The following is a 15903-nucleotide window of genomic DNA, read 5'->3' on the forward strand; positions in this document are numbered from 1 at the left end:
TTAATTGATAAAAACACACTGTTGATACATTTGCATGTGCCAAAAAAAACAATGTTGAAAACTTTTGGGACTGTTACATAACAAATTAAAATCCAAAAAAATGGAAATGCATTTGTTGAGGCTAAATTAGTTGAACTCAAAGCCAAGGAGGGGTGGTGATCGACTGTTGCTGTCACCTGAAAAAACAGGAATACCTGGTCCGAACATGAGGTAGCTGTCTAACTTTATAACCAACAAATCATGTGTCGTGATCAACAGTTATACTAATATATTATTAAAGACCAGAGACGTTTTAAAGCATTGGCAAAGTGAACAATTGCCCAGGGCCCCCACAATCCAAGGGCCCTCGTATGTTATCCAGATCCCTTTGTAAAAATAATACAGCCTGAATACATCAACACAGCTTTTTAATTTAATTGCTTTCCATCTCCCTACTGACATTGAAAAGTGTAATCTGTGTAAGATGAAACCATAGGCGTTTGAAGTAGGGGGTGAAGGGGTGCTTTAGAACCGGCAAAGTAAACATACTAGAGTTCATGTGAATGAGCAGTTTCCTCTTATTTGCGGTGCGTTCAAAAATAGTAGTCAAATAGAGGGCGTTGTCCAGTGCTTAATTTGTGCTTGTTGTTTCCAGTGCTGAGCACCGGCACTTATTTGTGAGGGCCAGGGCTTATTCTTCTGCCTCAACCATTTGCTGCGAGCAAAAGAAACATATGTGAAAGAGGGAAGAAGGAAAAACTAAAAAGGGTCATAAAGGGAGAAAGTTGCAGGATGAGCTGAACGGGCAGGGGTGGCCGAAAATGGATTGAAGAGGCCCGGGATGGCTTCAGGATTAGGCTGCCTCAGTATTCAGTGCTGGCAGATTTAATTACAGCAGCCTCGTGTTTAAGAGAAGGGCTTTGAGCACCGGCATCTCTTAATTTACAAATTAAGCACTGGCGTTATCTTCTGGAAACTGCTGTTTAATATCAACATGGAGAGTGTTGTTTTCTTTTTCTGACTGCAAAGATAAGAGATTTTGAAATGTGAACTGTCTGACAATCTTGCTGCAATTCAGATAGTGTGAAAGGAAAGATTGTTGTATGTTACATTTTTTCTAACAGAACAACATTTAAAAACGTATACTTGAACTGTACAAATATTTGAAAATGTATCCTCATCAATCAAATCATAAATGAGGCACATTTTTCTCAAAACTCTGAAGGGGATATAAACAAAGATTTGAATAGGATCAAACAAATCATGACACTTTACTTGTTCATTAGCGAAATTATAAGTATTTTCTGAAACCGATTTCCATGTATTATTGTTTGTGCATCATACAGCATTATTAACAATACTACACGTCTGATGCAATTTAGTGGCCATTTCAATCGAAAATATGATTTATATAAATGACCGTGCACTACCACACAGTTGTGAAAATGTGTTCTAAAACTACCCACCCGCTACATGCTGCTGCACCCATATTACTCTCTGAAAGTACGTGGCTCATTTGCTACACTCGTTCTTTGACTGACACTCGGATTCTTCACTAGCCCTTTGGCTTCACTGAGGGCACATTGATAACAGCACCCCCACTCAGAAAATGTTCCAGCGCCGATAGATGGAACTGTCTATGAGCTGGTCTTAGGGAGTATGAATGAGCCGTAAAGGTTAGTAGTAAACCCAATGTGGTACCAGGGCGCCCAAAATATGTTTGGCCCAAGGCCCCCCAAATCCTTAAGATATCTCTGTTAAAAACACTATTCTGCCAACAAGAACATGTTTCACGTTGATGACTACACTATTTTCGTGAAATGTCTGAACCCGCACTGTTTACTTATTAAGGCCGTATAAGGAAAGTCTCATGGAAACCGAGAAGCTGCTTGGAACACATTTGGAATACGTCTCTGACAAAACAAAACATTTAGCACATTTCCTCTAGACCTTGTGTGAGAATCAAAATGAACCAACAACTATTCACAACTGCAAATGATAAATTGATTCAAACTTCACCCTGTCATTCTGTAGTGCAATCATATCCCAAAGAAAAGCTATTACACGCTGAAAAACACTATAGGAGGTTTACCTTGAAATGAGCGCCACAGTTCCACACCAATGACAGATTTAAGGGGTTCAGCGTTGGTCCACCAGTGTTCTAAATAGCAAAAGACACGATTCCATTTAATGAGTGACACGCGAAACGCTCTGGAAACTGGCAAGTCTACAAAATGACCATGCTGATGTTTAATATGAACTAGGTTATGTTTACCTGACACACAGGGTAGGCAATGATTCACAAACCATTTACAGGATCACAGTGGAGTTAATTATTTGAAAACTTTATCCCCTGGAGCGCTGGAGCAAAGCATGTCGAGTGAGATGTTGGTGATTTATTTATGTATTTTAATAAGATACGGTATTTTTCCTAATTTTTCATCCAGCTAGGGGATGATTATTTTAGGCCCCCAATAAACTCCAGTAAAGAAAGTCGTCAAAACAGAACTATTCAAAAGGATCAAGTAAAGAGGAAATCTCCCTTGCAACGTCCATGACTGATTAAATGATGTATTTCTCTTTGTGTGACCTCCTGAAAGGGCATAACATGGCTGTACCATTATGCCTCTTAAATTGCAAGAAGAAGAGGTGGTTATTTTGTTTGCAATGTCTAAAACGAATTATTAAAGGTAGTGCACTGAAATATATTAGTAAAAGAGCACAATGAAGTTAATGTTTCATGTATGCCACATTTAATCAAGAATATCTATGTGATAGTATTTTAGAAATGTTATTCTTTATAATCATTTTATATTCAAAAAGTTGAACATTTAAAGTATATTAAACTGAAAGTATAGGCGGCATTCTTTTTGTGTGTGCTAATCTTGAAGGTGCCAAAGCTAACAAGGAGCGGTGTGTCATAACTAACAAGGAGCTCATTGTGCACTTGGAGGAGCTGGTTGTGCACAAGAGATAAGAGAGTCTGAGAGAAGCACTACAAGCTAGAAGGAGTATCCCGGCATTGGCAGTTATAGCTTTTAAGATTCCTGAATGCGAGGGTGTATCAATGTTGAGTGCAGAAGGCTTCAGAAGACTAAAGTGGCAATTATAATTGATTTGTGGTTTTGTTTTACAAACAGAGTTTTGGTAATGATGTCCTCACACCTGGAAAAACTAAGAATTATGGGGGTCATTACGACCCCGGCGGTCGGCGATGATGTGGCGATAATGTGGCTGAAGCCAACCCGCCAATGTACCACTCCGACCACCATGGCGGTAACAGCCGCTGGATTGGAGATATCCATCTCCAGCCCGGCAGCCACCATTGTGCCGCCAGCGGGATTATGACCCCGCCTACACCCATGGTTTTTGTGGCGTTCATAACGCCACGAAAACCATGACGGTAGGCCACATCAGTGACAGAGAATTCCTTCTCTGTCACTGATAGGGGCTCCCCCCACCTCTCCAGTTACCCCAACCCCCCACCTCTCCATAGCCCCCCAACCCCCCTACATCTCCATACCCCCCAAACATCCAAGCTCTCCCTTCACACACGCATACACACACTCATTCACACATACATACACACATGATTACATCCAATCATAGACACATCTGCACACACTTCCAAACATACGCTCAGACATGCATTCACATTTCACAACATACACGCACTCACACGTCTGTACATGCACACACGCATTCAACACTCAACACACACCCGCATTCACTCACACACATACATTCACACCCCCCCACACACACACACACAACACCCCCTACCACCTTCCCCTGTCGGAAACCCGACTTACCTGGATCCAGTGGGTCCTCCGGCAGGAGATGGGAAGGGGCGCTGCTACCTCCAGCAGCGCCCGCCAGCAGAACACTGCCAGGCCATATTATTTGTCATAATACGGCTGGCGGCAGTCTACTGGTGTGGCACTGCTGGTGGTAGCAGCGCCACCTTACCGCCACCCAAATTCAGATTCCCTTTGCCCCTTCATCAGAATGGACCTTTTTGAGGTACAGACCTCATACTTTCTATGTGGCTTCATGCCACTGCACCACTCTTGAACAGAATCTTTTAGTATTAGAGTAGTTTTGGATCTAGATTCAGTGGTTAGGCAAGAGAACTTAATTTTAGAATCCAGACATCACATACATTTCCTGATTTTCTGCATTGTTGCTATTGAAGTCTTGGTCTTTTATATGTTGCTTTGATTTAATATTGTGTTATAGCTTAATTCTCCAGTAGTGATTTTCTACATCTATACTATGGTTTTGAGACTGACTTATGTAACTTTGGTTTCAAGTCTGTAATAAGGCCCTTTGAAACTTCAACTTGGACTGTGAGGTTTAAGGTGTGACTATTGAGTTTCACTGTAATTGATTTGAATAAACTGGTAACATTATCTCTCCACCCCTCTGAACGGGGAAGAAAGATTTATCGGACCCCAGAGAGTGAGTTAGCGGCTTGTGCTGGATCACTCTTAAGCAGGAAGGGAATCAGTGAGTCGAATGCCACAACAGCAGGTAGGTTTCAACTGAATACTAACCCTAAGATGGCTGGACAATAAAATGTAACAACCGACAAACTTCAACCAGAGGCACCATATTAGATTCAGACATGACTAACTGTTTGCTGGTGACATCAACATTCACCCACACTATACCAAGACCCTACTTCAAAGGAAGTACCTAACTCAGTGGAGCTCTATCATGGGCAGAACTAACACATTAACCTACAGAGTGGAGGTTCAGTTTGTGACAGGTGGGAGTGGGTGGAGGGAGAGTCTGATACCACATCGTTAGCACTTTGTGGAAGCAGAAAGGTTAAATTATACCAACATCTCTGTGTTAAAAAACAAATAAAATAAAACCCAAATATCTAACTTTTATTACCAGAAAGGTTAGATTTTATTGTACACAGAGAAGAAGTAGATAGTAAACATTTCTTTTATTACCAAAAGTTTATATGTTATTGTACACAGTGAAGAAGTAGACAGTAATATTTATAATGTTATAGAAGAGTTGAGTATTTGATAAAGTAACTTCTCTTATACAAGACATTAAATCGCTGGCTTAAATAAAATAGTGAGTGATCTTGTCTGAAACGTCCCCAAAGCACCTCCTGAGATATTTTGAAAGAGTGATCCACTTCAGGCCTCCTTGAATTTTTTTGAGCGGAGATGTGGGGACGGATGGATTCATGAAAGCCATTTTCTCCTACATTTTTTTATGGAAAGCGCTCTTTAATTATATGTAACATTTCTCAGATAGCTTTTTAATTTTTGAACATAATTGTTATAGTTTAAAGAATTTGCATAAAAATGGTGTTAGTGCCTGATATTCAAAGCCTTTTTTGCTGTGGTATAACCCACGAATTACAAAACTAAAGGTCTGGCGATAGCAAGTGGCAAGTCACAGTGTCTTAAAGGTACTCTGTGAATCAGAAATTTCATTCAGGCTTGCAAACTACACTTTGCTACTCATTGTGATCGAATAGTAAAAGTTGTGAGAAAGGGGCAACATCTTCTTTTAAATAGAAATGCAGAGTATTAATGGTATGCCACAGCAGCTGTCATCACAAACCATTGATCAAATACCAACAACTGAAAGGATGTAATATTCCTTCATAAGAAGAAATCTGTCCCTTAAGGGACAACTTCCACCCAGTAAATATAGTCACTGGTATCGAAGGGTTGCAGACAGTGGCTGCATGGGACTGCTGTATGTTACCCCTAATGCATTCACATAATATTAAAGGCCTGGTTAGAGTTTGGCAGGTGGTTACTCTATCACAAACACAGCGGATGTCCCATTTGCACTATTCCCCTTATCCATCCATCTATTCTTTCACTCACTCATCCATCAATCCATACATTCATCCACCACCCCTATCACTGAACCATTCATTCTTTCACTCATCCCTCCTTGCAATCATCTACTCATCCACCCATCCTGTCACTCAGCTATCAATTCACCCTTTCACTCACACACCCATCCATCTTTTCACTGACTCTTTGACCTTTGCCTGCCAAGTAGCACACTGAAGAGACCCATCAAGATCTTCACCACTGCTGTAGTTGTTAAAGTTGAGAGTTCATGACACCACAGCGTGCTCTATCTATCCATCCTTTCACTCACCCATCTATCCATCCATCCATTTATTCATCCATCCACTCGTTCACTTAGCCATCTACCCATGCATCCATCCATCCATCCACCCATCAACTCCTTCACTCATCTATCCTTTCTTTCCCATTGTTTATCCACCCTTTCATTTATCCATTTATTCACCCTCCTTTCATTCATCCATCCATTCCTTCACTTATCCATTAATTCACCCCTTCATCCGTTTAGCCACCCTCTCTTTTACTAATGTGTCCATTCTTTCATTCATCCATCCTTCCATCCATCCTTTCACTCCTTCATCCATCTCTTTACCATCCACCCTTTCACTCACCAAGCCACCATTTCATTCACACCCATCCATCTGTCCTTTTACTCACTCACTCAAACACCCACCCTTTCACATTATTTATGTGCCTTTTTCTGCTGAGTTGCAGGCATAAGAGGTCTATCAAGAACCACCACTGTAGCTGCTAAAGTGAGGGATTGACTATGCCCTGGTTTATGGGTAGTCAGTGTTTTAATTTTTGGGAAGTATTTTATCTTGTCGGGTGGTTAGGGATTTTGGGGGTCATTCCGACCCTGGCGGTCATGGACCGCCAGGGCCGGGGTTGGAGGAAGCACCGCCAACAGGCTGGCGGTGCTTCCGTGGGCATTCTGACCGCGGCGGTACAGCCGCGGTCAGATACGGGAAACCGGCGGTGTCCCGCCGGTTTCCCGCTGCCCCAGGGAATCCTCCACGGCGGCGCTGCTTGCAGTGCTGCCATGGGGATTCCGACCCCCTTACCGCCATCCTGTTCCTGGCGGTTTGCACCGCCAGGAACAGGATGGCGGTAACGGGTGTCTTGGGGCCTCTGGGGGCCCCTGCAGTGCCCATGCCAATGGCATGGGCACTGCAGGGGCCCCCTAACAGGGCCCCACTAAGATTTTCAGTGTCTGCTTGGCCGACACTGAAAATCGCGACGGGTGCAACTGCACCCGTCGCTCACCAGCAACTCCGCCGGCTCCATTCGGAGCCGGCTTCCTCGTTGCTGGTGCTTTCCCGCTGGGCGGGCGGGCGGGCGGCCTTTTGGCGGTCGCCCGCCAGTCGCCCACCAGCCCAGCGGGAAAGTCTGAATGACCGCCGCAGTCTTTTGACCGGAGTACGGTCTTCTGGCGGTTCCCGCCAAACGGGCGGCGACCGCCGCCGGCGGGGGTCAGAATGACCCCCTATGTGTGTTCAGGCATAGTTTTAAGATTACACCAGTACTGGAACTTTCATAAATTCACATGCTTGAATCATTGCCCATTGTCAAGATGGAAGTGCCAGGTACCTTAAAAAAAGCAATGTAATGATAGACATAGACCATAACAGGCTCTAAGCCTTTCAGTTTAATAACATACCATAGTCATTACTTAAAAAATGTCTACGCTTAAGGTTTAACCAATCAGTTGCACCACCCTGTAGAACACTTCTGCGAGAAGCTTCAGTCCTTCAGCTTTTCTATGGCATATCATTTAAGGGAGTCTCCAATGAGCTTTGCTTAGATTTACATGACGCAGACTTATTCGACACAAAAATTGGAAATTATGGGGGTCATTACAACATTGGTGGTAAAAGCCGCTTACTGCCGTGCACAAGACCGCCAAAACACCGCCGCGGCCGCGGAATTCCGCCACAGCTATTATGAAACACATCTCGGAATCCGCCGAAATTCAGACACCCACACAAGTCCGCCACAAGGACCACAAGGTCAGAGTTAAACTGGCGAAAACAAAACCTCCACCGTCACGCCAACAGAAACAAGCCCATGCTATCACGACCCACGAATCCACGTGGCGGTCTTTCAACCGCGGTATTCCATTGGCGGTACACACCGCCGCACTCAAAATACATACACTTCTCCAAAACACTGCCACATTGGACAATTCGAAATACACACACCTGATACACATACAAACACCACTCCCACACAATCAATACTATATAAAACACACACCCACATCACCCACAAACCCCTATGACCCAAAATCAGCGACGAAGGCGACAGACAGAGAGCACAGCAATAGAGAACCCCACCACACAGAGGCAACAACACCATCACCCATACAACATTCCACGCACAAAACACCACACACCACTACACATCACCCCACTCATCACCACATACACCACCCCACACATCACCTACAACACCCAATGTCACGCCAAAGACACCCCAGGTTTTCCGAGGAGGAGCTCAGGGTTATGGTGCAGGAAATCATCAGGGTAGAGCCACAGCTATTTGGATCACAGGTGCAGCACACCTCCATAGCCAGGAAGATGGAGCTATGGCGCAGAATCGAGGACAGGGTCAACGCTGTGGGACAGCATCCAAGAATTCGGGAGGACATCAGGAAAAGGTGGAACAACCTACGGGGAAGGTGCGTTCTGCGGTCTCCAGGCACAACATCGCGATTCAGCGGACTGGCGGCGGACCCCCACGTCCTACCCCACAACTAACAACATGGGAGGAGCAGGTCTTGACCATCATGCATCCAGAGGGCCTCGGAGGAGTCGGTGGAGGAATGGACACTGGTAAGTCAAATCTTAACTATCATATCCCCCACCTACCTGCATGCTATCACACACCCACACCCTCACCCCCTCACCTATCACTCCAACTCCTCACTAATGTACTAATAACACAAACCACCCATCCCAACACCAAGCCCTGCATGACACAACTAAGCATGGTCACCCCTCACTAAAGCATGCTCACTGCACATACCCATAACACCCCCCAACCATCATCACACAAGCCCCCACACAGGAATGCTTGCACTGGGGTACACGCACACCCACCCATTGCACACCATGACACACACACACACATGCAATAATCATGCACTTATACCCCTGCAGGACCACTACGGAACATCACCAGACAGTAGGGTCCAGACATCTCCACTCCACCCACAGAAGAGGCCCACAGTGATGACAGCAGCTCTGGCCAACTGGATCCTGATGACCAGCCCGGACCATTGTGGGCCTCGGGACAGTCGGTTCCCCTTGCAGAGGCACAGCCCAACATTGACCTTCCACCCTCTGGTAACACCAGCACAGCACCCACCCAGCGGGCCCATACCTCCGTACCCAGGACACGTCAATCAGCTGTGTGTCCACCACTACAGGGAACCCAGGATAACCCACCACCCCAACAACAACAGGGACCTGAGGGCAGTGGTAGTGGGCACACGGTCCAGGGGACGGAGGCACAGGAACACAGGGGAACTGCGAGGGCTGCTGTGCAACAGGGGGCGGACAGGCCAAGGGAACCCACTCTCCACGAGGCCCTATCCTCCATCATGGGAGCATACCACCACTCCCAGGAGACGATGGCTACGGTCCTGGACAAGTTTCAGAAGACCCAGCACATGCAGGACGAACAGTATTTGGGGTTCAGGGAGGAGCTCAGAACCATCAGCTCCGCCCTGGGCAACATCGTAGGGGTGCTGAAGGACATACAAAAGACCATGAGGGACACCGTGGCACTCCAAGGGGCCCCTGACACTAGCCTGGACGATGAACTGCCCACCACCTCCGCCGGCGCTAGTGGACAGGACGCCCCACCACAGGACCACCACACCAGCACCCCACCCCCTGCAGACGGAGAACCACCCCGCAAGCGGGCCCTGAGATCCAGGAACAGGACAGAGCAAGATGGCAAGACCCCCGCAAGGAAATGAGACCACCCTGATTGTCATCCCACTGTCCCACTTTGTTACCCTGTCCAGATTGGAACTGCCCAGCTCCACTTCCTATGTCCATACGGGCAAAGCACCTGTGAGACGAATAGACTGGACTCTGCCATGGACATTCCTCCACCATCACCCATCACCATTTTCCCACCCCCCTCCATTTTTGAGCACTTAAATAAACATCCTTGAAGCACAAAACAATCTGGAGTCAGTCTGTCATTTTGAAAATGTGTATTAGCTATGACTATGACAAAATCCGTTTGAAATTTAATGTCAACATACCTATGTCACACATCACAAGTCCATGAAGGAAGCAAACAGATGACACACGTTGGTAACCACACCTGTGAAACCGTAATAGAAATGTACAACTCAGTTACCCAATACTGATTCAAATTGACAGACAAGATCGAGGTAGAAGTGTGAAAGTGAATATAATAGTAAACAAATGTTCTCACCTGTGTGTCACTGGAAATATTGCTGTATGACTGACTCCCTGTTGTCAATGTCTTCTTCCTCAGCTTCCTCCTCATCACTGTCCACAGGCTCCACAGCTGCCACAACACCGTCATCTGGACCATCCTCCTGCAGAAAAGGCACCTGGCGTCGCAAAGCAAGATTGTGAAGCATCGAGCAGGCGATGATGATCTGGCACACCTTCTTTGGTGAGTAGAATAGGGAACCACCTGTCATATGCAGGCACCTGAACCTGGCCTTCAGGAGGCCGAAGGTGCGTTCGATCACCCTCCTAGTCCTCCCATGGGCCTCATTGTAGCGTTCCTCTGCCCTGGTCCTGGGATTCCTCAATGGGGTCAGTAGCCATGACAGGTTGGGGTAACCAGAGTCCCCTAATAGCCACACTCGGTGCCTCTGGAGTTGACCCATCACATAAGGGATGCTGCTATTCCGCACGATGTAGGCATCATGCACTGAGCCAGGGAACATTGCATTTACCTGGGAGATGCACTGGTCTGCCAAACATACCATCTGTACATTCATGGAATGATAACTCTTCCAGTTCCTGTACACCTGTTCACTCCTGTGGGGGGGACCAAAGCCACATGGGTTCCATCAATGGCACCTATGATGTTGGGGATATGTCCAAGGGCATAGAAGTCACCTTTCACTGTAGCCAAATCCTCCACCTGAGGGAAAACGATGTAGCTCCGCATGTGTTTCAGCAGGGCAGACAACACTCTGGACAACACGTTGGAAAACATAGGCTGGGACATCCCTGATGCCATGGCCACTGTTGTTTGAAATGACCCACTTGCAAGGAAATAGAGCACTGACAGCACCTGCACTTCAGGGGGGATTACTGTGGGTTGGCGGATTGGTAACATCAGGTCTGGCTCCAACTGGGTACACAGTTCCTGGATTGTGGCACGATCAAACCTGTAGGTGATGATCAAATGTCGCTCCTCCATTGTTAACAGGTCCACCAGCGGTCGGTACACCGGAGGATTCCGCCATCTCCTCACATGTCCCAGCTGACGGTGCCTAAGAAGGACAACAGCGACCACAGAGTCAACAAAATCTCAGGTATGTACCCACAGCTACACAGAACATGACACCAAATACAAATTCTTTGCTGTATGTGTGTTGAGTGTAGGCCTAGGTATGTGTGACGCAGTAGTAAATGAAGCCATGTGGGCCCCTGAAATGGCGGCTGCCTGACCTCTAAACTGGGACAATGGGATGTGAGGTAACTGCGCTGGAGTTGTACACCGTTGCGGTAAGCGGTAGTGCGCCAGTGGTAATGATACGCACCGCCGCGGACGTCACCACCGCGGACGTGACCACCATTTTCTATCTGTTCTATCACTCGATACCGGAGTTGGAGAAGCTCGTGGATGGGGTCCTCCCCAGTACATGCTACTCTACGGTCCTCCAGACCAACAGGTAAGTACACAGGGAGCAGGTTGTATGGGCTATGCCTGTGTGGAGAGGGCTTGTTGTAAGATGGAAGGGGGCAGGGTTCTGCGAGCATGTAGGACTGTGAATGCATGTGCCACATGGCAAGGGTAGGGATGTGGGCCACTCAGTTCGACGGTGCAGTTGGTAATTCTTCCCCTGTACATGTCATGTAGGTCAGCGCCCACCAGAAGAAGAACATTTGGCATGCCATCGCCAAGGACATCCGGACCCTGTGGGTCCACCAGAGATGGGGCACCCACTGCCGGAAAAGATGGGAGGACATTCACTGCTGGAGCAAGAAGACGGCGGAGGCTCAGCTAGGATGGCCTCCCAACGTGGGAGGGGTGCCCGTCGAACCATGACCGCCCGATGTTCCGAATCCTCATGGTGGCCTACCCGGAGTTGGATGGGCGCTTGAGGGCATCACAGCAGACACAAGGGGGTGAGTACACTCTCATTCTGCGGACTTTGCGCGCAGTGGAGGAGTGTGGGTGGGGGAGGAGGGCTGTGGGTTTCCCTAGGCCAGGGCGAGTTCCATAGGCTGGCCCCTCCCTAATGCAGGCCATGTGCCACTCCACCTCTGTAGAGTGCCAAGTACAGGTAGACATGCCCCTGTGTCATCTATGTGGGCAGATGACACCTATAGCCATGTAGGCCAAATCCCAGGAATTGCATCTGTAGAGGCCAAGAGCACGGCGTAGTGAAGGGGGCTGCTGTGTCTGTATTGTCCGCCAAAGGCAGCGGTACGCCATGCACTCAACCTGTCTTTCTTCTGTCGTCCCCCCTTTTTCTGCTCTCCCTGTTCTTTTGTGCATCAGCATCATCAGGCGGAGGTACAGTGGCACCGGAGCACGAGGGAGCTGCATCCCACATGGCCATGGAGGGCCACACCACGGACTCTGAATACACCAGTGGGACGGAGGGCGAGGGGAGCTTCACGTGGGTCATCGGATCAGCAACCGGCGACACGGACTCCTCCTCCGATGGGAGCTCCCTTGTGGTGGTGGCACCATCTGTGCCCCCCACTTCTACAGGTACAGCCGCCACCCCCCCTACCAGCACCGCCCTCCCAGCAGCCCCTCAGCCTTCGCTCCGTGCCCGCTCACCCAGGAGGGTGGGCATCACCTTCGCCCCAGGCACCTCAGCCCCTGCCCCAGTCACCCCTGCTGCCCTCAGTGAGGAGGCCATTGACCTCCTTAGGTCACTCACTGTTGAGCAGTCGACCATTGTGAATGCCATCCAGGGTGTAGAAAAGGAGTTGCAACACACTAATGCATTCCTGGAGGGCATTCATTCTGGTCTGGCTGCCCATCATCAAACCATGCAATCTCTGGCATCAGCACTGATGGCAGCCATTGTCCCTGTGTCTAGCCTCCCCCCTCCAACTTCCTCCACCCAGACCCAATCCCCTGTACCCCAGCCTATCCCAAGCACACACCTCAACACACAAAAGTAGCTCAGGCAAACATAGGCACCACACAACCCACAGACACTCACACAAGCATCACCCACATACAGACGCAACAACATCCACTGCCTCCACTGTGTCCCCCTCCTCGTCGTTTCCCTCATCACTCCCAGTGTCGTCTACACTCTCACCTGCATGCACTACATCTACAGGCACTAGGACTCGCACCAGAACACCCAGCACCACACCCCGCTCACCTGCACTCACCACCCCCACTACCATTTACACGTCCCCTGTGTCCACTTCCAGTGTGTCTGTGACGCCCCCTCCCAAAGTACACAAACGCGGGCACCCACACACCCAACATCCATCCACCTCACGACAGCCTCTAGTACCTGCACCTGCACCCAAATCACCTAAAGTTGCACATCCTACAACCACCTCCTCTTCCTCCACTCCCAGACACCCTCCAGCTACCCATCCCAGTCTTCGTCAGAAACTTATTCTGAGCAATGTTGACCTCTGGCCCACCACCCCCACCCCTCCAATTCATAGGTCCCGTAGTAGCACCTCAGCCAAAAAAAGTCCGGTACCAGTGGTGCGTGCTAGAGGTCTGTGGAGTGCACCGGCCACCAGGGCAGGCAGTGTCACACGGAGCCAAAGCACTGCCAGTCCACCCCCTGTAAAGCACCTTAAGTTGGACAGTGCCAGACGGGAGGGGGATGAAGACTCCTGCCGGCAAAACTGCTCACAAGGGTCCCGGGGGAAGGGCCAAGTCAGCTGTGACTCCTCCCAAGGTGGTGAAGGGACAGAAGAAGTCTTCAAAGTCTGGTAGGAGCAGCACAGTGGGGAAGGCCGCCATCCTCCCCGTTGGCCAGGACGCCACCGCCAGCACTATCGTCACTGGTCCGGAGACCACCGCCAGAGTCTGTGCCCTGGAGGGCACCAGTATCGTTACTGGTCCGGAGACCACTGCCAGAGTCAGTGCCCTGGAGGGCACCAGTATCGTCACTGGTCCGGAGACCACTGCCAGAGTCAGTGCCCTGGAGGGCACCAGTATTGTCACTGGTCCGGAGACCACCGCCAGAGTCCTCGCCCTGGAGGCCACCAGTATCATCACTGGTCCGGAGACCACCGCCAGAGTCAGCGCCCTGGACGGCACCAGTATCATCACTGGTCTGGAGACCACCGCCAGCGTCAGTGCCCTGGAGGGCCCGGGCAGCCACAGCCCTGCTGGGCACTGAGGGACCGTCATGCCACACACCAATGCACAGGTTAGAGACAGCAAAGTCAAGCACCGCTGAACAGGGCAAAGACCGCCATGGCAAAGCACCGCTGAACAGGGCAAAGACCGCCATGGCAAAGCACCGCTGAACAGGTCAGAGACTGCAAAGTCAAGCACCGCTGAACAGGGCAAAGACCGCCATGGCAAAGCACCGCTGAACAGGGCAAAGACAGCCATGGCAAAGCACTGCTGAACAGGTCAGAGACTGCAAAGTCAAGCACCACTGAACAGGTCAAAGACCGCCATGGCAAAGCACCGCTGAACAGGTCAGAGACTGCAAAGTCAAGCACCGCTGACCAGGGCAAAGACCGCCATGGCAAAGCACCGCTGAACAGGGCAAAGACCGCCATGGCAAAGCACCGCTTAACAGGTCAGAGACTGCAAAGTCAAGCACCGCTGAACAGGGCAAAGACCGCAATGTCAAAGCACCGCTGAACAGGGCAAAGACTGCCATGGAAAAGCACCGCTGAACAGGTCAGAGACTGCAAAGTCAAGCACCGATGAACAGGGCAAACACCGCCATGGCAAAGCACTGCTGAACAGGGCAAAGACAGCCATGGCAAAGCACCGCTGAACAGGTCAGAGACTGCAAAGTCATGCATCGTTAGGCCATGTGCAGCTGGGACAGTGACGGAACTGGGACCGTCATGGGGAGCGTGATGCACTCTGGGCACCAGTCCCCCTCCAGAACCAGTGGAGACATGCATCCACTACCTTTGTCCTTGGCAGGATGAAGCACTCTGGGCACCAGTCCCCCTCCAGAACCAGTGGAGACATGCATCCACTACCTCTGTCCTTGGCAGGATGAAGCACTCTGGGCACCAGTCCCCCTCCAGAACCAGTGGAGACATACATCCACTACCTCAGTCCTGCACAGGATGAAGCACTCTGGGCACAAGTCCCCCTCCAGAACCAGTGGAGACATGCATCCACTACCTCAGTCCTGCACAGGATGAAGCACTCTGGGCACCAGTCCCCCTCCAGAACCAGTGGAGAATGTTATCGACTTGAGAGACTGTGGCTTTGCACTCCCCATGGTGTAACAGTGGGCAAACCACCCACTGTAGAGACTTGGGAGACTGTGGCTTTGCACTCCCCAGGATGTAACAGTGGGCAAACCACCCACTGTAGAGACTTGAGAGACTGTGGCTTTGCACTCCCCAGGATGTAACAGTGGGCAAACCACCCACTGTAGAGATTTGAGAGACGGTGGCTTTGCACTCCCCAGGATGTAACAGCGGGCAAACCACCCACTGTAGAGACTTGAGAGACTGTGGCTTTGCACTCCCCAGGATGTAACAGCGGGCAAACCACCCACTGTAGAGACTTGAGAGACTGTGGCTTTGCACTCCCGAGGATGTAACAGTGGGCAACCCACCCACTGTAGAGACTTGAGAGACTGTGGCTTTGCACTCCCCAGGATACATCAATGGGCATGGAGCCCCGTTGTGGATCTGGCGTG

General features: G+C 49.4%; 1 protein-coding gene across 1 annotated transcript in view; it reads right to left on the bottom strand.

Annotated features, from left to right (window-relative positions):
- Positions 1-15903, bottom strand: part of LOC138265097 (alpha-1,4-N-acetylglucosaminyltransferase-like) — a gene marked incomplete at its 5' end in the record, with an annotated part of 650822 nt that overhangs the window by 394909 nt on the left and 240010 nt on the right. The window contains one exon of the mRNA XM_069212637.1: positions 2072-2140. Coding sequence (XP_069068738.1) covers positions 2072-2140 — 69 coding nt within the window. The remainder of the gene's footprint in view (positions 1-2071; positions 2141-15903) is intronic.

This window comes from Pleurodeles waltl, chromosome 11 (genome assembly GCF_031143425.1).
Source record: "Pleurodeles waltl isolate 20211129_DDA chromosome 11, aPleWal1.hap1.20221129, whole genome shotgun sequence".
Lineage (NCBI taxonomy): Eukaryota > Metazoa > Chordata > Amphibia > Caudata > Salamandridae > Pleurodeles > Pleurodeles waltl.